This window comes from Fusarium poae, chromosome 4 (genome assembly GCF_019609905.1).
Source record: "Fusarium poae strain DAOMC 252244 chromosome 4, whole genome shotgun sequence".
NCBI classification, from domain to species: Eukaryota; Fungi; Ascomycota; class Sordariomycetes; order Hypocreales; family Nectriaceae; genus Fusarium; species Fusarium poae.
In genome coordinates, this window is record NC_058402.1 from 1,832,859 (window position 1) to 1,856,169 (window position 23,311).

Below are 23,311 nucleotides of genomic sequence, written 5' to 3' on the forward strand. Positions count from 1 at the left end.
AACAGCCCAAACCTACGCCCCGTACCGAATTTGATACAGTCGATCGTTCGAGCCACATTGACGCCCCTGGCTTTTCTCAGAGTCGGTTATTGGCAACAAGAAGAGAGACTAATAATTCGGTATCCTTTCTTTTTCTTTTCTTTTCTTGATCCATCATTCTCTGGGATATCTCTGTTTCCCCTCTCGCCCATCAAAAGAGGAGAAGACAATCAGATCAATTCATTGTTACTTCAACCTTGTTGCTCTCTGTTCTGTCACATCTCGTACAGAGCTGAACCACCCGCTTTGAGCTTGGACCCAAGTCAGAGCGCAGCGCAAAAGAAGAGCCGCCGCCGTCGTCGAACCATCCACCAACCGACTAACCAACCAGATACCCTCTATCTTTGGTTTGTCGCTCGAGCTGAGCTATTGTATTCTCTCTTCTAGCCCGACCCAGCCTCTCTTCGTGGTTCCGGACGCCCTGCTTCCTTTTCTTCCCTTTTCTCCCGCGTCAGCAGTCAATCAAAGTCGTGCACTGACTTGACTCGACTTGGCCGCGTCTACTATCTGCGTCTACGATCGCTTCCATTCCTGTCTCATTCCACGGTCCTCGCCGACCGATTCATTCTGCTGGCTTCCCAAAGACAGGAACCCTAAGGCTTGCGAGACCCAGTAAAACCCAGTTACTCGGCTCACTCTGGCTTTACCTTTTTGGCTTCTCCTTGCAGCTCTTTCATCTCCTTACAATACGAACTACCTGCCACCAATTCTCACAACCCTGCACTCGCTCTTTTCATTATGAGTGCTGCAATTGCCATGGCTCCCTCTCCCGCTCCCCACGAAAGATTCTCCAATCCTGAACTACCCGCTCCCTCCACGTCGGCCGCCGCCACTGGAACTTCCCCATCAGCACAACGCTCATCCCTCAATCTTTCAACATCGCATGCGACAGCTCAGTCCTCCACCAGCAGCAGCCCTAAAGCTGCTGGTCAAGGTAGCAAGTCATCACCATCTAGCGCGTAAGTTTTTGACATTTCTTTTCTCTTTAAAAGAAAAAAGAAAAACTCAATCGATTGGTCCGTTGCTAATTTCCCTTGCAGCTCCCGATCCGCTGGCGCACCCCCTAGAATTATCGTAAAGAAGGAGCCTGCTTCTCCCAGTATGACCAACACGCGACCTCGACCGCGCAAACTCGACCTGTCCAAGAACACACCCAAATCCAACCAGCCGACCTCGGCACGGCCCATGACTGCGCGCGACGGCCTAGCTATTCAAGAAGTTGGTATTGCTTGTCTCTCTCCTGGCTTCGTCACCCAAGATCCTGTTATGAAGGAGCAGCTACAGCGAAGTATGTCAGTGAGAGAACAACAGCGACACATCATCGAGGCCAGACTTCACCAGCAATCTGCCAAGGGAGACGGACCTGACAAAGACAACTCATTCGCCGCCAAAACTCCCGGCATGTCTCGACGAAACAAGGCCCCTCCTGGCCTTTCTATCGTTGCTCCTTCTCATGAGCAGTTTGCCAATGAGAGAGTTATCCAGTCTGCGCCTCTTGGGCACAGCTTTACTGGGCGACAACATCCTGCTCCTATGACCCGACACATCACCAACCAGCCATCTAACTTGTCCAACACTTCGCATATCCACCACATTCCTGCTAATCCAACATCCAACCGATTGCCACCTATCAGCGATGTCTTTGGTCAGGGGCTTTCTGCGCATCCCGACAATGCTCCTCCGTCTCAGTCTCTTTACCCTAGTAATCACAACTCTCGCGGGCCTTTGACATCTCCTAGTCACCCTCCGCCTCCTCCCCAGGCCCCAACGCCTGGCCGTGGCCGTGAGTATCGATCTGCCGAGGAGGCCCAACAAGACCTCGCTGGCGGACGAACAGAGCTTCTCCCCAAGCTTGTCCACTATGGCGGACATCAGCCACCAACTCCTCCTTCTCCAGCTCCTGGCAGCCGACCCATTGATGCGTCGCGAAGCACAAGCAGGCGAAGGACCCGAGCTGAATATGAAGACGGCAGCCCGCCACTGGGACATGGGCCGGCGCCTACACGTGCCCGCGGACCCTTCGGTGCCGGACGAGATAGTCCCGATACTCAGCGAGCCAAAAAGGAAGAGTTCATCCGTCTATGTGAACGGGCCTGGGACCTGTTCCACTCATAGGCGACCGCAAACGATAATTCACAATAATCTTTCTCAATACCGACCGGGCCATCACTGGCCTCTTTTAGCCTAATAACTAAGGCGTTATTCTTGTTTATTACTACAACACTACTATCTTGTGGCTTGCATTCGAATCGGCTCGAAAAGGTTGGATGGTATCGCGGTTCACGACTGGGGGTCCACCGGGTGGACATAATGTTTTTGGTCATGACGACGCTATGACATTGTGCGTCGATATTCTCGTTGTTCTGCTTGGTTGCTTGAACAAATTTATTGCTCGATTCGTAATGTGTGATCGTCGTTTGACTTCGCCGTTGTGATTGCGGGTTGGGTTTATACAATATCTGAGGCTGCTATAACCCAGGGATGGGAGTAAAACAGATCAATTTGTGGTTTTTGATCTAGGTATTGGAAAGGACTAGTTCGCTGCTCGCCTCAGCTATATGAGCAAGACGAACAGGGTTGACCATGTTGTCTTTTGCATGTTTATGTCGATTCCAACCAGATTTTGGATTGGATTTATCTGGTTTTATGGTGGGCGATCGCCTTGATAGGCTTCGCGCGGTGTATGGCTTTTGGTTTTGGGCGCAAATCAATGGGATAACGTATCTTTTAAAAGGATATTTGGGTCATATGCTCCTCAGTTTCTTTTGTGATTTTGACTGTTTGTTGCATAAAGCACGAGGCCATGAGCTTCCCACAACACATTTCATAGGCATAATTTATCTATCTATATTTTCAATATCGGCAAGCCCCATGTTGTTGCGAACTGAAACCATTTTATGTTTAGATGTTTCCTTGGTATAGACACTTGTTAGAGTCATTTTATATCGCCTTTATTATATACTCTTTCAAGGGATTGGTCAAGTCTGAGATATATCATCAATTAGAATGCCCGTAAGAGTAGAATAAAAGCATGCATTCTGTCTTGTAATTTTATACCATGGATTCAGAGACCTCATCTAACGTTGAGCATTGAGAAAACCTCTCGCGGTGTTGAAGTAAGTTTAAGTATGTGATATTATAGGGAAATATGTTGGCATATTAAGATGATGTGCATAGAATCTTTGCGTTGACATGAACAACGCCTTGTCTATTCTGATTCCTATGTCTTTATATCTTTGGATGTCAACGACAGGCAATGCCATTCCCTCTCTCCTTTCTTCACTATTCATTGACGGGTTCATAACTTCTTGTACTTAACTTCCCCTGTCTCCCTGCGAAGACCGCATATCCAAATCATTCGTCCATTTCCCATGATTCATAACCTTCCATGTTCTTGTTGTTCGACCTTGTCCTGTGCCTCCTAGTCTTGGGAATGCAACCTTCTTTGACAAAATTGTTCTTGAATAGTTGACGGACCGAGCCTCCCTATACCACCAACCCAACTCCTGAGCATAAGCAATTCTTGAGTGCAAGAAACCCCTGCCCTTCCAGGGCATGATATGCTTTAAAACGATAAAAGAAAATGTTTCTGTTTACAATACGCCCAACACCATTGCTCGGTATCAAATGACAAAGGAAATAACCCAAACGATAGGTCGTGGAATCATCAGTGTCCTGGCTCACAGTGCCGCCATCAACGCCAACCTGTCCTTTCGTCCCACTCGATTTTGGTTATCCTATCTAGATGGCCTCGAGTCATCGAGTCGAAAACATTCAGGCCAAAAAGGCAACCAAAGTCTTTTCCTGTCATTACAGACCCTCTTCACCAGCCTTGCATAGCTTGATCTCGCGTACCCATTCTGACTTAAGGACTTGAGCAGCTGTCAAACGGCGAGTAGGATGAGGATCGAGAACCGAGTAAATTACGTTGCGACATCGGGCCTAGGAGATATGTTAGTTTCTGATGCATAATCCACCAGTGCGCGAATAAACATACCCGATGAAGAGACTCGATAGGGCCGTAACCTTCCTCGTCTCGGCGGCCCTCAAGGTATCGGGCATAGAATTCATCTTCATCCTTCTTAGCCAATCGCCAAAGATGACGACCGGTTCGCATTGCCATGAAAATAACACCACAGGCCCACACGTCTACAGCTCTGGCGTCGAACTCCTTATCAGTGTATTCCTCGGGGGCAATGTAGGGAGCAGAACCGCATAGGCCAGAGACCATGTGCGCGTCCGTTTCCCAAGCCATTCGGAAACACTCTCCGTTACCAAAATCTGTGATCTTAAGGGCGCCGCGGGTGGTAAGCAGCAGGTTCTCGGGCTTGAGATCGCGATGTGCTACACCCATTTCGTGTAGATATTCAACACCACGCATCATCTGCTTGAAGAAACAATCGGCTTCTTGAACTTCGAGCTTCCCACTTGAGAGGACGAGAGTGTAGAGATCTCCTCCAGCACAGAACTCCATTACTTCGCAATAATCGCCCTTGGCGTCCTTGAGTAGATCAAGCGTATGAATAACGTTGGGGTGTCGAAGTGACGACGATATACAAAATTCGGCTGTAAGACGCTTGCTATACTTCTTCTCTGTTTCTTCTGGCCTGCGTCGGAACTCCTTGACAGCAAACAACTTTTCATTGCTGCCTCCGATTTTCTTGTGAGAGATGCGAACAATGCCGAACGCACCACGTCCGACTATCTCCTGACATTTGCCGTATTTTTCGACTAGGGTTGTTGTTGTTGCACTGGGACCGTTTTTCTTTTCGCCCGCTTCTTCTTTCTCTTGTTGCAAAGTGTCCACCCAGTTCGAGACGAGTGATAGATCGTGTTCGGGCGTTTCCTCATGCTTCTTGCCGATGAGTGCTCTCCACATATCTGAAAGCTTCTCCTGACGTCGACTTGATCTTAAATGATGCTCATGGCCTCCCTGAAACTCTGGATCTAGAACAAAGCGCTGAGAGGGCTCCTTGCTGGTTGACTTTGGTGTAGATTTTCCGGGGGTTGTTGCTTTTTCGGCGGGTTTCTGTACAGGCTTGTCACTCCCCTTCTCAGTTGATGGTGTCTTTCCCGCAGGCGTAGAGGTACCATTCGTCGAGTTGGCGCGTGGGCGGTTAGGTAGGTCGATGGTCGAGGGAGCAGGTGTCGGCACTCTTGATGTATCCTTGGACGAAAACATGCGAGTGAGGCGATTCTTGACAGAGGTGGTGGGCTTCAAGTGGGTGTCCGAAGGAGGGTTTCCGTTGGCAGTGATCGCACCATTTTGCGGTGTTAGACCTGGGGAGTTCTTGACGCCATCTTGAGACTTGACCGAGGGCGGTTTTGAGCTCGTTGCAGATGGTGGTTTTGAGGAACCAGATGCGGTGGGCATTTTCGTAAGTGAATAAACGTCGAGCGTCAGTGTCTCGGGTACTAGAGAGTATATTTGGGGCGAAGAGTCGAGAAAAGTGTCGCGATAGTGGGATATGCGGCAGCTCGGTGCGACAGTAGACACGGGCGGTAGCACAAGCACAAGGCGGGCGTGGGTGAGCACGACTCGAGCAAGGGATTGTTGCGCGACGGATCAGTCTAGAAGCAACGGTCTGCGGTGAGCGTACGACCGAAGCCAGCGTACGACAGTAAGCCAAGTGCCAGGTGACGGAGAGAAAAGCCGAACGCAGAAGAGCGACTTTTAATAGTGCTTTCTGAAAAGCGCAGGGCCGCTAACAAGAACAAGATTGACGAGCAAGCGGGCAAAAACAGGACAGTGGGGGATCTCTGAGCTGTCTTTGGGTCCCAGATCTTGGCGGAGAGTGGGGACGAGGCAAAGCGCAAGACGAGCGTCGATGCGTAGTTATTGGACTGGACTAGATTGGACTGGATATAGGTAGGTACTGGATCGCAGATGGTGATAGTGGCTATGAAGCGCCAGTACTGTTACAGTACCTCGAGGGTGGCGGTCTAGTTGTTTGGCGTGATGTGATAACAGGTACCGAAAGATGCCGACAAAGACACAGTTTCGAGGTCGAGTTGCCTGGACACTGAAAGAAAGGCCGAAGGAAATAGAGAGAGAAAAGAGGCAAAAAACGAGGCACTGGGAGGAGGGTCCTCAGTCACGGTTCTCTAGACTTCTTGGCTGATGCTGGTGATGCCGAGCGCCAAGACAGAGCGGATGCAGGTCACGAACGGATGTCGACTTGCAGGGGGAGCGCTATGTCGTTGGATGGGTGCAGTAAAGTACTGCAACTGCACTGCACTGCACTGCACTGTATATAACTTAAGTTACAGTGACGAAGCGAGGCGGAACGAGGGCAGTGGGAAAAAAAGAGAAATGAAATCCTTCTTAGTGGTAGTCTTTGAGTTTTTTCGAGGGCGCTGGCGCCCGTGCAGCAGTACCGGTGACAAAATATGAGGAGAGGAGGAGGGGCGATCTACCTTTGTTATGACTGCTTTTTAATAGAGCAGAACAAAACAAAGGACAGAGAGATAAAAGAGGAAGAGGAAGAGTATAGAGAGAGCGTGAGGAGGTGAGAGGTGAAAAGGGAAAACGATGTAATAAAGCAGTTGTGGAAGAGGAAAAAGGGAAGCGGCAATTTAAGACGGCGGGTGACTAGAAGAAAAAGTGAGTGAGGTGAGGGTTTTGGTTTTGGCTACGGCAATGTCCAGTAGACAGGTAGGCACTGTTAGAAGCCCAGTACCTACTAAGGTAAACTACAAGGCAGAGAGGCAGGCATGGATGGAAGCTAACGGTAATTAATGATTGTTGACCACTGATGAAGAAACAACCATGGACCCCATTCAAATTAAAATGAACTATACTCCAGAGTACTTTGCTAATCATGACGCTCTATATGTCGTTTCAGGTACCCGCAAGGTTAATGGAAAAACTGCAGGACTACCTAGGTAATTCCTATAAAATTCCGCCGTTGCTTTGCTCCAATTTATTTTTTCTAGCACCTCCTGTTACTCCCTACCTACATTTACTTTAGTACCTAGCTTACAAGAAACAAGCATTCGCTGCTGCACCTTGACTGGGAACGGAACACCCACAAAAGGACGGACGGCATCAACTTACAGTCAGTCAGTCATCTATCATAAAAAGATATTTCTGCCAAGTTGCATTGACTTCAACCGATACAAGACCACAGATACTGTCGGGGCTACGCCGGCATCAGATAGCCTTGTATGGGTCGTATTGATAATATTTTTCCATATATTGCCCATCTTTGGACTACATCAGGTTTATCATCCGTCATTTCCACCCCAAAAATCAGTTATCAAATCAGTAGTATTTTAGCAGATTGTCCACATCATTCATTGTTTTTGTAACTGCACGATGCCCCAACCGAAGCTGGAGGGTCAGAAGGGCATGTTTTCCAGTACAATGAGAATTGATCATCCAATCCGCTGTTTCATCAGAACCTTTTGTTATTACTCACTTATTTCCGAGTCAAGGGTTTCCGACCCATGTGTGAAGGTGAGCGGAACGAGCCCTGGCCTGGCCCTCGTCAAATGCCCTTTTTACGAAAGGAGGGGCCAGCAGCGCTACTCCGAGGAGGGAGTAGTCATGATAGTGTCATGAGGTCCAGGTACCAGAGAGGGAACTTTCCCTCAAGCTAATAAATGCTACTCCCAACGAAGCTCAGACTGGGTCCACAAGGTCTCTTTAGAGCTGATTGAAGATGAAAAGGACCCGCCTGTCATCTAGCAGGGATGTTAATGAGGTATGTCCAAGTATGGAGTACCCTCTAGTACATGGGCCAGACTTCTATGTATACCAATAATTGGAAGAGAATAAAAATAAATAGATAGATAGATAAAACCACAGAACTTCTTCCAACCCCCGAAGACATCTTTGGAATTTGGTCATGCACTTCTGATACTTTCATGCAGGATCCTACACTCATGCTCAGTATCATATGTATCTGCATGAGAACTGCATCTTGTAAAACACAAGGCGGTGACGTAGAGCAACGAGCCAATCCGGAATACCGAGGAGAGTACCTAAATGTATGACGGCAGATCTAGGAACACAGAACCGGTAAAACAGCGACCCGGACCCCAGCAAAGTTACGATAGAATCAATAGTAGCTCAGTACACTTGACGGTAGCTGGACAACCCACATAATCAGCCATGATGACACACACACACACTCTCTCTCTCTCTTTCTCTTGTGCTTCGGCCTCTAGTTGTCATGCTCCAGCTCAAAGTAGAGTTGAAGCAGAGCAACCATACCATGCCACCCTGGCTGTCGATGCGGTGTGGTCCATCTCTGTGGATACCCCTCCAATGTTGGACTGACTGCTCCGTCTCGTCAATTCCCTGAGATGCATCGGAGGTGACATCTCACTGAGGATTGGCTTGTTTGGTTTTTTTTGTACGGTGAATAACAAGACTGCCTGCAAACAAATCCCCAACGGCATGGGCCATATGCCGTTAATATGCACAACTCAGAAGTTGTCTCACATGCAAGAGGAAGAGCCGCTGGTCATGCTCCTACTCGGCGCATCGATTACCAAGCTGGATTATCACATTGGGCGTGAATGCAGTGGCTGTTTGGACCACAGCCTCAGCCTGTTTTCTTCGGGAAACCGCTGTTTCCTTCTAGCATTGGCATGTGCCATTGGCATCTATGCCTGACCAAAAAGCTGCAGGTGTCTTACAATAGACTGCCGTACTCGTACACAAGCTGAAGCGAACGGAACATCAACCAGCAAATATCATGCTGTTACATGGGGACTTTTTACGGTAGGTGGTGTCACGATAGGCTTTCTCGTAACGTGAGAAGGATAATTACCGAACGGTTCTGGTTTGTGCGTTTGATGGTTTGAATATGATAGTATCCTTGAACCTCGTGCCGACCCCAGCCTACCTAGACTAGGTAGTTACTCCACTGACAGAAGTGCCAAGAAATGGCGCATGGCTAGGAAGAGATCCGGCTAGACAAGGATACCGGAATTGTGGAGGTGTAAGTAACGGATGTATTTTTCAAGTTCCTCTTCAATGAGGACAAGCTTGCTGTAAGGTCTGCATAGCATAGCCCATTGCTTCATTTCACAACTAATTGTTGAGAAAACTCACCGACACTAACACTTGCCCGTATATCAGAGCTGAATTTGCTACTCGACTTTCTCGAGCGCCAAGACGCAAGTTCATAAAGTCCAGCGTACTGTGGGTACGGTACTCAATACCTGCGTCAACTGATACATTAGCATTCACAATTCATATGTATTGCAGGGCTCAACGGCAAGTAGAAACAGAAAAGGTCAAGGTCTCACCTTTTTGTCTTTGTAAGTACTCAAACCGTAAAGCCACCGGCCTCGTCTTGTCCCTTCATCAACAGAAAAGGGTTTGCGCTTTGAACGCCTGGTGTTCAAAGTTTACTTCGCCAAGTAATGGTTGGAAGATCATTGGCTGGCCCTACAGCATTGGCATTGGACTTTGTCGATACCCCTGTAGAACACACTTACCCTCCCTCCTGTGGAAGAATAAGCCCGGGATTTATCATGATGATCATGAAATCGATTGTCTTTTTGAAGATTGGGCCCAGACTGTCTTGGCTTTGACCGAAGTATTCAATGCTGAGAAACAGGCATCAGTGACTCTTTACCTGAATAAACGCAACATGAAGTAGCAGGAGATGAGTCGAGAGCTCCGTTTGCGTGTCAATAACGAGGCAACAGCTTCTGATGATTTGTTGGATGTATCCAACGAGAAAGGAAGATGGGTTCAAGATCGGATACCTTCCTAGGTAGGTAGGTACCTAGGTAGGAGGCAGGTGTCACCTCCGGGGTAGGCAGATCCTCACTTTGGTTTTATCCCTTTCTCTACCTAAGCAACGGTTACAGCAGCTTATCCGTTAAGCCTTTGGCTTTTTACATCCAACTACCTAGACTAGATTAGTTAGTTAGCTCTTCACTACTATGGGTCAGTGAGATTCGCAGGCTAATGCATAGCTGTAGCTGCATTGATTATTGAACAATGGACAAGAGTCTAGAATACGGCCCGGTCCAAGATCCTGCGATGCAGCCACTCGACAAACAAGTTCGTGTCCTCAAAATTCGTGCCTTTTACCGTAGTCATGTAACGCCAGCATTACAACCACCAATGCACAACAGAACTGTGCACACCGGCGCCAAGGCTGTCGAATCCGAGAGACCACCTATAGCAAACAGAGCTCGATAGAATTGGGGATTCCGACATAATAGTCGTTGCTCATCCTTTTACCAATTCGATTCCGCATGCTGGTTACAGTACACAAGACGTACCATGATATGGTACACTGTGAGGTATTTCCATGCATCCGCACAAAGCGCGATGAAGTGGCACGATCTCCTGATGCCTTTGCTCTTTTTGCGTGAACATCTCTTTCGACTTGCATTTGTGTATATGTACTGTTTACGTATATGCTCAGCGGCACAGCCCCCGCTCCTCCAACCCCCGAGACTACAAGGAACCTCACTCCCGTGCGGTCCTAAAGCTTGCGGAGCTCACCAATACTTTAATGAGTTAGCTCTGACAACAACCAACCTCTTTTACAAGATCTGTTAATCGAGTTTAAGAGGCCTCCTGCTTAGAAACTGTGTCCCCGGCCAACTTAGGACTGAAGCAAGGATTACTAACCCTGTAGTTGCACCTCGAAGCTTGTAGCTCGTGGTGGAACCCAGTTAGCTTCACCACTCTTACTTCATCGATGAGGTATACCTAGGTAGTCTCGAAGCCACCAGCTCAGTAATTTCTCCAACAAAGGAGAACAGGCCGGACTGACGCAAGCAAAAGTTTAAATAGTGTATTTAGCTATTCCTTTGATCGGGTAATTGATTTTTGGTTTTGTTATGATGTTAATGCCTTGATATCAATTTTTGCGAGATGCGAGTGTCAGCACGTGATTTACCGCGTTAGCGCTGTTCGTGCCGTTGCAGCAGCCCCATAGTATTAGCCAATTATCGTTCGGTCGCAATATCTTAAAAAATAACCTATTGCTTTATTGCATGCAGCAATAAGTTCCGAATGGCGAAAGGGTTGATACACGATCCGCTTCATATATTGATTATTTATTTATCCAGATAGAAATATATAAATATGACTTTTAAATCTTTCGTCGCCGTGCAATGTCGATGGTACTACATAGTCAGCTCTTTGATATTAGTTCGCTTGTGCTGAGCACTGACAATTTGAACTCTATGATCGAATTAACGACGTGATCGACACGCTGATATCTCGGTTTCGTCTTCATCCTTGCTGACTATTGGTGTACCTTATCACATATACTCTATTTCGACGCAGCACAAAGATGATCGCTTAAGCACGGTTCGAGACAGGATGTCGCGTTATGCGGTTCAAGTCAGAAAAGGCAATGCATATGTCTCTCATTTCTAAGGACGTATCGCTAAAGAAAGATGGCTTGTGGCAGGCAAACCCTTCACCGCTTGACCCTCACCCACCATATCTCGAAGTTTGTGCAAAGTAGAGATTGTAGCATGACAATGCTTGTGAGATATCATATCGCCTCGTAACATTACGGTTGGTTACTCGGACGTACCAGGCATCACACCGTCTTGTCTCGATCAACAAGCCGTTTACTTACACACCGACATGAAAACGTATACACCTTGTCTGCTCGTGGTCTATCGCTAAGAGTCTACTGGCTTACACTTGACACCCATCATATCAACCCCCGGCCCTGTTCCCGAAAGCTATCCTTGTGGCCCACACAAGCTAGACAAGCTATATACAAGCTTATCGAAGTTTTCATCTTGACCCTACCAGACCCATGCTGCGCGCCCAATTGTGTCTCACCACAGCTCGTTGGTGGCCGCTGATCGTGACCTTTGCAGGCGGCTGAGCTTTGATAGTAGGTACTATTCATGTATAGTGACACCTTGAGCAACGGTTCCCACGTGGCGTCGGGTGTTCCTGGTGCCTTTATATACAGTCCGACCCACATATGCATGGAAAGGGAGACGACCCGAATCTTATATCCCGTCTGCGGAACAGCTTCCCGTTGTCGCAAATGCTTTTGGCTCTTTCTGACTGGACCGTGTATCGATTCTGAGCGGTAAGTCTTTAGAGGAGGATGTCCCGAGTTTGGGCAATTCTCTCCCCAACAACCATCCTGACAACGTATCATGCTTGGTTCTCCAGGTATCAGAAAAATTGATCACTAGAAGATACGATACGACATTAGCAAGTCTGTTTATGCTATTTATACTAGACTTTTAGGTTGTTCATTTCTATACACTGAATCTTGAAGATCAAATTCTCTATTACCTAGAGTCACTTGTAATAGACTTGACACGCATACGGGCTTGTCCATAATACACTGTATGCATAACAATTATCCTATCGACGGTGCGCGCAACAGATTCAATGCTCTGCACGAGTTTTATTTTTGTGTTATACTTGCTTGTTTCTTCCAAGAATACCCACCAATACTCTTTCCAAACCCCGTCTCAACGCCATTGTCCCGCATTTACTTCCCAACTTCCGCATCTGTTGCCAGGTACAATGAAATATCCAGAATTAGGTTTCACTCTTATCCAATTGATTATCCGAGAGGCCCAGCTTTGAAGTTAGGTTGGTGATCAGATTAGGAGCCGAGCCTGTTGAGTTCGACGCCTGTGTATCATGTGAGTGTTTGGTAGTATCCTCGTCTTTGACTAGCTCAGAAAACCCTTTCAAATTCTCTGTATCCTGAACGAATTTGGTCAAGTAAACAGTTGGCCTGCGCGTAGAGACATTAGGGTTGGAGGTGATGCGCTCGATCGCGGTTTCATATGCTCGGTCATAAACGTTAAAGTCAACTGCTGTTGGCGAGTCGGATACCATATCCGGAGTAGCCTCGTTGGAGGCAAACTCATCCATCGTTCCGGTGCCGATACCAAGGAACGGCGTAGTATTCTGTGTATCAGGTTCCTGTGCTGGGTGCGTCCCATTACCGGCACCCGGCTTCGGCTTTTGCTCCTGCGCCTGGAAAGTTCGTCTCCGAGAAAGCAATGCCTCAATCACCTCAGCCTTGGCCTTCTCCTCCGACGCGTCAAACGAGCCATGGTTTTGCCTCGGAGTGCTAGTGTTGGATCTGGCGCGATGCTTGGCCAAAATTGACTTGAAGCGGTGGATGACTTTCATAACACAGAGGAGGTGGTTCATCTTACGAGTGAAAGCACGGTTAACTTCAAGCTCATTAGGTGGTTCCACCATGTTGGCGCAGTTGTCCTCGGCAGAAAGCAAGCAGTCTGTGCCTTTCTTGGTGACCCATGGGTGCTCCTATTTCAACGTCAATTGTCATCATCTCAGTGCTTGAACGAGTTGTGCAGCTTACTCGGAGCTTGTCCATGGTTATGCGCTGTTCTGGATCTTTGTTAAGAATTGCGTGTATGAGATTGACAAAGTCTGGGTTCTCGTCTTCAGGGAGAGAGGGTTCGTCAGACCGAATGGCATCATACATGTCTAAAACACCATCGCGGTTGAAAGGGATACGCCCATACTTTAGACAGTAGAGCGAAACCCCCATTGACCAGATATCAGCAGCAGTGCCAGACACATCCCCATGCTTGCCGCAGAGTTCGGGGGGCAGGAATGCTGGAGAGCCTGCAGATTTTGCTGTTCTCATGTTGTCTGGTTTCTCAAACATCTCAGAAACCCCAAAGTCAACAACCTTAAGCACATCGTCATTGGATAGCAGCAGATTGTCTGGTTTAATGTCCCTATGGATAACACCCTGCGCATGCACTTAAGAGGCATTATGTTAGCCTCCTGAAGGAGTGGGTTTGGTCTGATGATACTCACAGTATTCAATGGCTAATATCAGATCTCGGAACCAGTAGCGACAGTTCTCTTCTGAATAAGGTTTAGCCTGCTCATCCAAGCCAACTTTCATTACGACGCCCTTTCGGCACATCTCGAGGACCATGTAGATGGAGTCCTCCTCGGGATCGTCCAGAACCTCGTAAAGCTGGACAAGATTAGGGTGGTTGAGCTTCTTCATGATCGCAATCTCTTCTCGTATGAGGTGCAACGCATCATTGGTATCATTGACGAGGCGGGGAGCAGCGTTAAAGGGACCTCCAGCACCAGGACCCATGCGCCTCGGACCTCGAGGACCTTGTCTGAGGATAGTTGACTGAAGGCGTTTTCGAAGGCGGGCTTTAGAGAACTCTTTAACGGCCTAAAGTTGTGTGAGCTGGGAGACAATGTCTGAGGTGTACAAGGTTTGACGCTCACGTATTCCTGACCGAACTGGTCTTTGGCAAGATGAACGGCGCCATATGAGCCCCTACCAATTTCCTCCAGGATTGTATACTGGTTTACTCGGTGGTGAGAGACACCATCAGCATCTTCATCCCCAAACTGAGTTTGCGCATCAAGAGTTTCCTTAGAATCCTTGTCAACTACGTGAGGTCGACTTGAGGTATAGCCATTGGTTTCATACCTTGACTTGTCGATGAGCGCTTGGGGTTCGCTTGTGATGTCTAAGAGGACTTGAGAAATGGAGAACCTCTGTCGGTTCTGTTCTGTTATCGGTCACATTGTCAGCTGGGGGCATTCAAAGTCCACCTTTAGATTGACTTGCAGATGATGAGTGAGGGGTGGCGGAGGCCTGTTATCAGAGGTGTCGTCATGTTGGTCAACTCTAACTTGAGGGAAAGTGAACGAAGGCCTCATCTCTGGATGAGCCGCTGGCTCAGGTGTGTCCATGCTGAACGATATTGCAGGACCACCCAACGAAAGCAAGATTACCTAGGTACTGGATAGACTACCTGGTTTAGTAGTTGCGATGCGATGCGATTGGGTTGGATTGGATTGACAGGTTAGATTGAAACTGCCCCGCATTCAATTCTTTGCGAATTGGGTTTTGAGCTTTTACGTTGGGAATATCGCTGTTGAAGGGGAAGAATGCCCGCCGTTGTCTAAGAGAAAAATAACGAGGCTGACACAGCAATCTTGAATCATCTGCACATGTGATCACGACGATGGAAAGAAGGAATCTAATAAGCCTCTGTCTCCAGCTGTGAGCCTTGGCTGCCCGCTTACATTCAGTCAGTCAGTCAGTCAGCCCTGAGGCTATGATGCGCTAAAGAGCTGAAAGTACCGAGCTTCCAGGACCATGTCAGTGGCTGCCCCGCCAAAGCTTTCACTTCCATCCATCCTAGACCGGGCAGCCACAGTGGATTGAGCCTCAGTGGGTGACAGCCCGCCCATCATGAGCTCCATAGGTTGTCTGGGCTTGTTCTACTCTCTACCAAGCAACCTACCATCGCATCGCATTCCACCCACCTCGACGCTGTTTGACTGAACCCTATTTACAACCCAATCCGGCGCATCTTAACTCAATCAACTACAGAAACTCCATCTTTTTCACTCTGTTTCTTGTCAGCCAAGCATCAGTCTCGTTGCCGTTCAGCAACCTTCCACGTTGGCCTTGAACCCCTTTGAACCGCTATCATGGTTGTCTACTCATTCCACATCTTCGACCGACACAGTAAACAATACCCCTTTCCAATATTCGCAGGCTTCTCAGCTAACAACTTGCTCCCTTGACAGCCGAGTGCGTCTACTCCAAGTCATGGCTACCATCGTCTGCAGGTTCCGAAACCGCCGCACCCACGACATCCTCTGACGACGCAAAACTCCTGTTCGGAACCGTCTTCTCTCTGCGCAATATGGTCCGAAAACTCGGTGGTGATGACGACGCATTCATCAGCTACCGAACTGCCCAGTACAAGCTTCACTTTTACGAGACACCTGCAAACCTGAGATTCGTTATCTTGACCGACACAGCAACATTGAGCATGCGCAATGTACTACACCAAATATATATCAACCTCTGGGTCGAATATGGTATTTCCAACCGTCAACGATGTTTCCACAATGAAACTAATCACTTTACTTAGTGGTCAAAAACCCCTTGGCGCCAGTAGAGCACAAGAACGGCGAAGGTGTCAAGAACGAGCTCTTTGAACTCGGCCTCGATCAGTTTATCAGGGGCTTAATGTGAAAAGTACAAATGTTCAGATCATCGCTAAAGCAATGCTTTTACAGCGCCAACAATCAGGCAGTTCGAGAGAAGCCACCTGCCTCATGAGGATACTATGGTCTGAAGAACACATATACGTGCCCAAGGCCACTGTTATCCAACGCCATCTCCCAGGACGGGAGAAGAGTCGAATCCAAGGACGACATGGCCATATTTCCTGGCGTCAAGGAGAGGGTTGAACCTGCCTGGTATTTCCAACTCGCATCACAACGAGCAAACACCTCAGGGTGTCGGCAGAGGAGGCGTACAGAAGCAGAAAGAGACGAGACTATACCCAACGCCAATTCCGGCATAAATAATACACGAGCCGATGCGTTAACCACATCCCTCGAACTCGACTAGACTAAACCAACACCCGCCGCCTCTAAATAGCATACGATATGTGTTTTATGTCGGTGATTCAAATGCATCCCAATATTATTCATTGATATCCATACCCTTACAATTCCCATGATAACCCTGCCATGACTCCCATATGCGTTATGTAGCTGCACAACCAAAATACGCCTTACGATTTGGTATCCATTGCTCGTCCCCATGCGCTCTCGAAACCCCCTTGCGAATCGACCACAACCATGCTTGCTTCGCCCTGTGTCTGATTTTGAGTCTGTGGTTGCGTTGTTTTCCCACTGATCTGCGGAGCACCGAGATCAATAGCACTGGCCATAATATCATCGTCGGTGCGGATCTCTTGTTCCCAGTTGCTTGAATACACAACAGCGGCAAAAGCCTCAAGGTCACGGACAGTTTCCATCTTCTGAAGATACTCATTCGGCATTCCGTCACCAATGACGTGAGCTTGGCGCGTCAACACCGACATGATCTTGGGCAGCAAAATCACCTTGGAGCGCTGCTGATCCTTGAGCTCAGGGGTGACCATGCCATCGGAGGCCGGGAGCTCGAATGCCGCAGTAGCAAGCTTGTTGTCCGTCAGATATGAGAAGCCAGCGTCGAGGAGCAGAGTGAGAACGTGTGTGAAACTGGGTGATTCAATGAGATCCGCAGTCTCATCAAGAAGACGTCTCAGGATTGCCTGCGACGCCGCTGGTGAGTGCTCAGGGTCGTGGTTAACTGCTTCATCGAGAATGCCCGATTCTTTGATCACCTCATCCTCCATATCTCTGGGTGGAAGCAAAAAGTTGAGCCAGTCAGACTTTTGGCGCTCCTCGTTTGTGGAGCCCTCAACGAGCTTTCTAACCTCCATCGTCAGCTCGGAGAATCTTTCGAAGCTCAGGAGGTCTCTTGGGCTAAGGCTGCCAAAGACGGTGCGCACGGCACTCTCAACTCGATGCATGAGATCCTTCCAGCCCTTGTTAAGCAGCCACCAGCTGAAAGTCAGGTATTTACGGTTTATATCAAAGTCGCTTCCGTATGCCTGCTCTGTGTTATCGTCATCGTTGTTCTCAAGGCTGATGGTGCCGTGCTGGCCACCTGTTGCAAGGGCCACCACGCTCGATAAGTAGCTTCGTCGACCCAATAGGTTGAGTTGCACCCGAGTCAGCATTGTTAGCAATGCAAGGGTATATATCAGAGTGAACGATCGTGTCACGGCTGTTTGACATATTAGCTGTCCGTCATTTGGAGCACGCAAGTGTTACTCACCACTAATAGTCACGTCATCCCATAGTTGTCGTTTTGTCTTGCGTGGTTTTGGAGCCTCCTTATTCGCCTCACTACCAGCGTTGAATGGTGAGGACGTGGGGATCTGACTGGGGTGTACACCGCTCTCGCTCTGGCCTGCCATGCTCTTCCCGTCCTCCTCTGTCAATGTTGTGTCGGCGAGGCTTGGTGGTGCGGCTGATTCATTACCGCCATTCTTTATGGCCTTGGTGGCCTTCATCTGCTGAATTTCTAATGTGATCTGTTCCGTGTTCATGGCCTCGATAATGGCAGTTGTTGCGGAAGGCAGGAGAGCCAGGACGGTGAATGTGCAATCTTCTTGGTTCTGTTCGAAGCGACGTCGCAAGCTGTGAGAAATTGTCAGTAAATAATGACTCTAGCTCTTGTCGGATAGGATAAAGCTTACTTCTCCTTGGCGATACGATCGCTGCTCATGCGCTCGCGAGCATCGTTGAGCTTGCCGATAACATATTGAGTCGCGACATAGCCAGCACCGATGACGCCCACACCAACAGCGATGGGTGTCCGGTTGTTGCGCAACCAGCGCCGAGCGGATGTGAACATGATATAGACGGAGGTGGTGGAGTATTCGCGACGACGTAGTGATGATGATGATTCGATGGATCAATTGCTGTTATAGCTGTTGCTATAACGTGTATCGAGGTTCGCCGAGTGAAAGGGGTGCTACGTGGACATGTGGACGATAACAAGGTCGTTGAGTTTGTTGGATCGAGTACTAGTAAAATAACGGAGGAGGGAGAAAAAAGATTCGGGATGATACCATGCACAGTCTATCAATCAATCAATCACAACATGAGCCTCGGCCCCAAATCTGGAGGCTTGATCAAATGTAAGATGGGATTGGCATGCCCCGTGTTCGGTGGTCGGCTTCGGCAGACATGACCGATGTGGAGGACGGTCTGTGGCGTCTGTGGCTGTGTAAAAAAGATAAAGCACGGGGTAAATGGAGAGTGGAGACGGATGCGACCCCATGCCCCTCCCACATGGTTCAGTGACGTTGTTTAGGAGGCTATTATCTAACATTACTCGTCCAATATCTGCGCTGCGATATCCAACTTACTTTCTCCCATTTCAACTCCTTTCATCTACACCAATCATGCTTGTAGCGCATAATAAAGCACACGACACCCTAAACAACATGGATCAACAGGAACCACCAGAGTTTATTCTCGACGTATTTACTGATCCGCGCTCCGTTCGCGACGTTGTCAAAGGTCAGCTCTTGTCTCCTGATCGTCATCCTACCCTAGACAAACCACCCCGCTATCCTCGTGACAGCTTCAGCAGCGCTCTGCGCAACAAGACGGACTTATCATGATGAACCCAGTCTGACTTTCATACTATAGGTATACTTCATACGATATTCTTTCACAGATTCTTTCCTTCTCTAGTTCCTCAAACTCGTGAAGTTCTGGACCTCACCCTCCCCTATGTGGACGACGATGAGTTGGAGACCATGATAGAGCAGCGCGTCGCGGCTTTCGAGCGACAGATAGACACACAGCGCTCATCCGGCGGGACAAACAATGCCTCTGGTGGAAGCGCGACCGGTGGGCGCGGACAGTTGGTTGTGCAGTTCTTTGAGAAGCGCCGGCGTAAGGCCTGGTTATCTCGTGGGGATGAAGAGGTTTGCTGGGAATGTTGGACGATTAAAGTAACAGTCGCCGAGCCCAGAACAGAAAGCGGTACGCTTCAGGCTCCTTGGCTCACCCATGGGGATATCACTAATAACCAGATAGAGCGGGCCAAAGTTCGACGCGCGATGGAACAAACTCTTCTAACGACGGCGATGAAGATTGTTACGTTCGCAAACACCCATAAGGACCACATACCACCCATCACTACCCAAGGAACGAACCCGTTCCCATACAAGATTAATCTCGACCAGAAGGAAGCAACAGGCTGGGCAACACGAATGCGAATATACTGAAGAACTTGTTGAATGCTAGAAGTAATACTGAGAATTGGACTAGAGCGCTCTCTGATATCGAATTCATTAAGGGATAGGTGGCCTGAATCTTGTTCGTATTGACACGATTACGCAAACAGCGACTCGATCATGGGTTATAGGCCAGCGGATATATAGACCTGAGGCGTTTGTGGAGTTTGAAATCAGCGTTTAGACTTTTATCACAATTGATACCCATTTATCAAAACTAATCACCTTAAGTTTCTCTGGCTGGGAACGTCATACTGGCTATGTTGATTGCAAAAGTTACATCCAAGGTTTCAGCCTCGCATGCTGCGCAATAGCTAGACTAAGCAGAATCACCAGCAGACTCGAAGGCGAATCATTTGGTTTGTGGACCAAATACAGGATGCGCACAATAGAAGTGATAAAAGATTTGCGGCAAGGTTAAATACTAATATTGTGTCCATGTATGATAGATAGTAGCTATCGTGCGCAGTCAATCATATGTCTTGACCATGCCTATCCCTTCCCAAGTTGAGCTTTCCCCCCCAAAAAAAACATGTACCAAAAACGCGCAAACATGCAAGGTGATCCCTACCATCATTCCACCCAGAGAACCATCCAACACCGCGCAGGGCTACATAATGTAATGTAAAAGAGCAAAACCAGAGCATAAAACCATCAACGCAATCAAATACAGATCCCAAAAAATGCCTGTTCCGCAACCCAAGCCTTCAGAGCAAACACAACGCGCTCTTAAGTCATTACTTTCATCAACTGCTAGCTGTGAAGCCAATCCGAGTACTTGATTTAAGCCAAGTCTCGTTGTTCTAGTCCATACCGGACACAACCCAATATCCCCGAGTTATGGTTGGGCGTAGACCAGGCCACCTTCCAAGAAATTGCTCGTGTTGTCTTCTTTCGTCAAATCGTGAATGTCATGCATAATTATGCTTATTTCGTCGTCTTGCCACGTTCGTTTTTATAATGTTCTCTTCGTCTTAAAATTGTGTTGAGAAGCTTCGGGGTAACCCGGGCTTGTTATTCCTTGAGGTGTTGTTTTTGTTTGCCTGTGATGTCGATCCGATCTTATCAAAACCCTTAAATATGTCGAAACTAGACACATCCGTTGAAACACCAGGGCTAGGAGGCACAAATTCCAGTTGACCCAGAAGAGCTGATGATGCCCAATCGGTGCTATCCAAGTTGACGTTCAAAAAGTTGGCGAACTTGGAGGGAGACTGATTGTTACGGATGGGAGATTCCTGAAACATCTTGCTGGGAGAGCTCAGGCCTTCAAACGCCTTGCTTGGTGTATCGAATTGAAGAGACTGCTCCGGGGGTCTCAGAAGAGGTGCAGAAGCAATAGGCTTCTTGGTCGCCGAGTTGGTGATGTCGCCTAGGACCGATGCAGACACGGTGCGATCAAGTCGAGCGCGCTTGGTTGTGCGCTTGATGGGAGATCCAGCATCAACCGAACTCATAGCCGCAAAAGTGGCATCATCAAGGCCATCAAAGCCAGCGAGATCTTGACTAATGGTAAAGTCCGCATCACTCAGAATAGAGGCACCGAAAACTGATTGGTAGACATCTGTGCCCAGATCGAAAGCAGGGCTATAGGGTGTGTATTCAGAATTGCCCCCAACCTTGCGCTCAGGCGACTGGAGCAAGTTTCGCATTCTGTCACGATGGATTCGAAGATTTGTATTGGGAGATGCTGATGGAGGGGGCCGGGGCGGTGGGTTTAGTTTGACCATAGGCGTAATCGGTGGTAGCATCTGCTTATCGTAGGCTGGTCGTAGAGGAGACGAAGAGACGGGCGGCATGACGGAGTGATAGCGTGTCTTGCTTGGGCTGAAAGGCGAAGAGTTTCGAAGACGAGCAATCTCTTCCTCTGCGCGACCCCTTGACTTGTTACGTGGGCGGTCAGCCTCCGACGTCAGCATGAACTTCTGACTGGGCCTAATGGCTGATGATTCGAGAGAAGAGATGTATCCACTATCGTCCATGGATGCAAATTTGCGCCTGTGTGATCGTGAGACAGACGAGGCCGGGTTTCGGGCAGCCGGAGGGGGTGTGTTGCTACGATGATCCACATGTCGGGAGACAGGCGGTGACGAATGGATAGCGGCAGGAAGTGGCGAGTAGAGATACGATTCGAGAGAAACGTCGAGGTCAGCCTTGTCCGCGACATCCTCAGGACCGATGTTATCGGAGACGGGAATGGTGGCATCGGACGAAAGATCTACAGGCATCGACATGGTGGCCTGAGACGTGGGAAGGGGTGGTAAAACGGAATGGCTGACGGGAACCGGGGGAGGCAGCGTGGGTTCCTGGGTTGATGCAGAAGCCGGGCGAGAAGGCTCGAGGCGACTAGATATAACGTGAAGACTGTCCGGGCCAGAGGCAGATTTGCGAGTAGGCTTCTTGTTCAGGTATTGCGCTTCGTAACCGGGCTTGATGACCCAGTAATGGCCTTTACCAGGGTCGTCCTTGGGTCTCTCGACTTTCATAAAGGCCTTTTGTAGACTTAGATTGTGTCGAATGCTGTTTTGCCAACCGGCATCGGTAGGGCTGTAGAAGGAGTAGTTGTCGCTGATCCAATTGTAAATCTGAGAGAGCGTGAGCTTTCGATTGGGAGATCGGAAGATGGCCATGGCAATCAAGTCGGCGTAACTAAGGGCAGGCTTGCTACCGTCATCGACAATAGGAGGGAAGGAGTCGTGGGGAGGAACGACCGTCGCGTCTGCCGCGGTTTCGACTGTAGCAGTCATTGGCTCGGATTTTGTCTTCTTGGTAGATCTAGAATCTTTGATAGGAGCGGCCTCCATGAGGGCGCGCTTTCCGTTCGGCTTTTGGTAGTAGCTCTCGACTGACATGTCAATGGCAGGAGGTGTTGGGAAAATTTGGGGGTGGACATTCTCTTTGCCAAAGTCCCAGCCCATGTCGAGGACGTGCTTTTGAGGACCCGTCTTAAAATTCGAGAGGTAAGGCTTCTTTTGCAGGGAATCCGTGGAGTGGCCTCGTCTTGATGGAGGCGCCATGGGGACCATGTTTAATTTGTTGCCTTGCGAGGTCGTCAAAGGTATTTGCGATGCGGAAGCATGTCTCTGCTTGTAGGGTGAGTGCACATTGTGGGAGGCGGTGGGTGGGTTGAAGACGAGGTTTGAGGTTGAGCTAGTCAGGGGCCTTCGGGCTTGCTTCGAGACTGATGGCATAGGAGCGTGACTAGTCATGGGCGTGGCATTCTCGTCCTGGTATATTTGCAGCGGCCCAGATGAACTGGGAAAACGCGTGTGTTTGCCCATGGTGGTAAGAGCAAAAAGCTCAATATGGGTACAGTCGCGCGGTGAGACGGAGCAAAAAAAAAAGGTTGAACCAAACGTGGGACTTTTAATGGAGGTTAGTAAGGTAAGTCGATACCGGGGACGGGAAGTGGAAGGGGATGACGGTAAGATAACGGCGAAGGTGGGAATAAGTGAGTGGACACCGGCAGAGACTAATAGGACGAGAGTGCATGACGAGACAAGACGGTAAGGGAAGAAAAGACAAGGGAAGGGAAGGGAAGGACTTTAGTTACTCACAAGGATACGATGGACGGACCGTGAAGTTCAAGGTCGCAGTGAGAGTAGAAAGTGGAGCCTGCCTGGACAGGGCTGTCGTGAGTTGGTCTGGGCGCTCAATAGGACGAGCAGCCGGT

At 48.8% G+C, this 23,311-nt stretch overlaps 7 protein-coding genes across 7 annotated transcripts; 3 read left to right on the plus strand and 4 right to left on the minus strand.

Annotated features, from left to right (window-relative positions):
- Nucleotides 1-777: 777 nt before the first annotated feature.
- Nucleotides 778-2,154, plus strand: FPOAC1_010686 (uncharacterized protein; the record flags this gene model as incomplete). The annotated part of the gene is made up of 2 exons (XM_044855075.1): nucleotides 778-998; nucleotides 1,080-2,154. The coding sequence occupies 2 exons, from the start codon at nucleotides 778-780 to the stop codon at nucleotides 2,152-2,154; spliced, it is 1,296 nt and encodes a 431-aa protein (XP_044702388.1).
- A 1,695-nt stretch (nucleotides 2,155-3,849) lies between these two features.
- FPOAC1_010687 (uncharacterized protein) lies at nucleotides 3,850-5,413 on the minus strand (the record flags this gene model as incomplete). The annotated part of the gene is made up of 2 exons (XM_044855076.1): nucleotides 3,850-3,981; nucleotides 4,037-5,413. The coding sequence occupies 2 exons, from the start codon at nucleotides 5,411-5,413 to the stop codon at nucleotides 3,850-3,852; spliced, it is 1,509 nt and encodes a 502-aa protein (XP_044702389.1).
- Nucleotides 5,414-12,544: 7,131 nt separating this feature from the next.
- Nucleotides 12,545-14,567, minus strand: FPOAC1_010688 (uncharacterized protein; the record flags this gene model as incomplete). Its single annotated transcript, XM_044855077.1, has 5 exons — nucleotides 12,545-13,288; nucleotides 13,344-13,753; nucleotides 13,811-14,189; nucleotides 14,246-14,395; nucleotides 14,454-14,567. 5 exons carry the CDS (start codon nucleotides 14,565-14,567, stop codon nucleotides 12,545-12,547), a joined length of 1,797 nt encoding a protein of 598 aa, XP_044702390.1.
- An 899-nt stretch (nucleotides 14,568-15,466) lies between these two features.
- FPOAC1_010689 (uncharacterized protein) lies at nucleotides 15,467-16,019 on the plus strand (the record flags this gene model as incomplete). The annotated part of the gene is made up of 3 exons (XM_044855078.1): nucleotides 15,467-15,503; nucleotides 15,566-15,862; nucleotides 15,916-16,019. 3 exons carry the CDS (start codon nucleotides 15,467-15,469, stop codon nucleotides 16,017-16,019), a joined length of 438 nt encoding a protein of 145 aa, XP_044702391.1.
- Nucleotides 16,020-16,566: 547 nt separating this feature from the next.
- On the minus strand, nucleotides 16,567-18,242 carry FPOAC1_010690 (uncharacterized protein; the record flags this gene model as incomplete). The annotated part of the gene is made up of 3 exons (XM_044855079.1): nucleotides 16,567-17,609; nucleotides 17,661-18,025; nucleotides 18,085-18,242. 3 exons carry the CDS (start codon nucleotides 18,240-18,242, stop codon nucleotides 16,567-16,569), a joined length of 1,566 nt encoding a protein of 521 aa, XP_044702392.1.
- Nucleotides 18,243-18,837: 595 nt separating this feature from the next.
- On the plus strand, nucleotides 18,838-19,629 carry FPOAC1_010691 (uncharacterized protein; the record flags this gene model as incomplete). Its single annotated transcript, XM_044855080.1, has 3 exons — nucleotides 18,838-18,913; nucleotides 19,091-19,384; nucleotides 19,439-19,629. The coding sequence occupies 3 exons, from the start codon at nucleotides 18,838-18,840 to the stop codon at nucleotides 19,627-19,629; spliced, it is 561 nt and encodes a 186-aa protein (XP_044702393.1).
- Nucleotides 19,630-20,612: 983 nt separating this feature from the next.
- FPOAC1_010692 (uncharacterized protein) lies at nucleotides 20,613-22,919 on the minus strand (the record flags this gene model as incomplete). The annotated part of the gene is made up of 1 exon (XM_044855081.1): nucleotides 20,613-22,919. One exon carries the CDS (start codon nucleotides 22,917-22,919, stop codon nucleotides 20,613-20,615), a length of 2,307 nt encoding a protein of 768 aa, XP_044702394.1.
- Nucleotides 22,920-23,311: the final 392 nt, after the last annotated feature.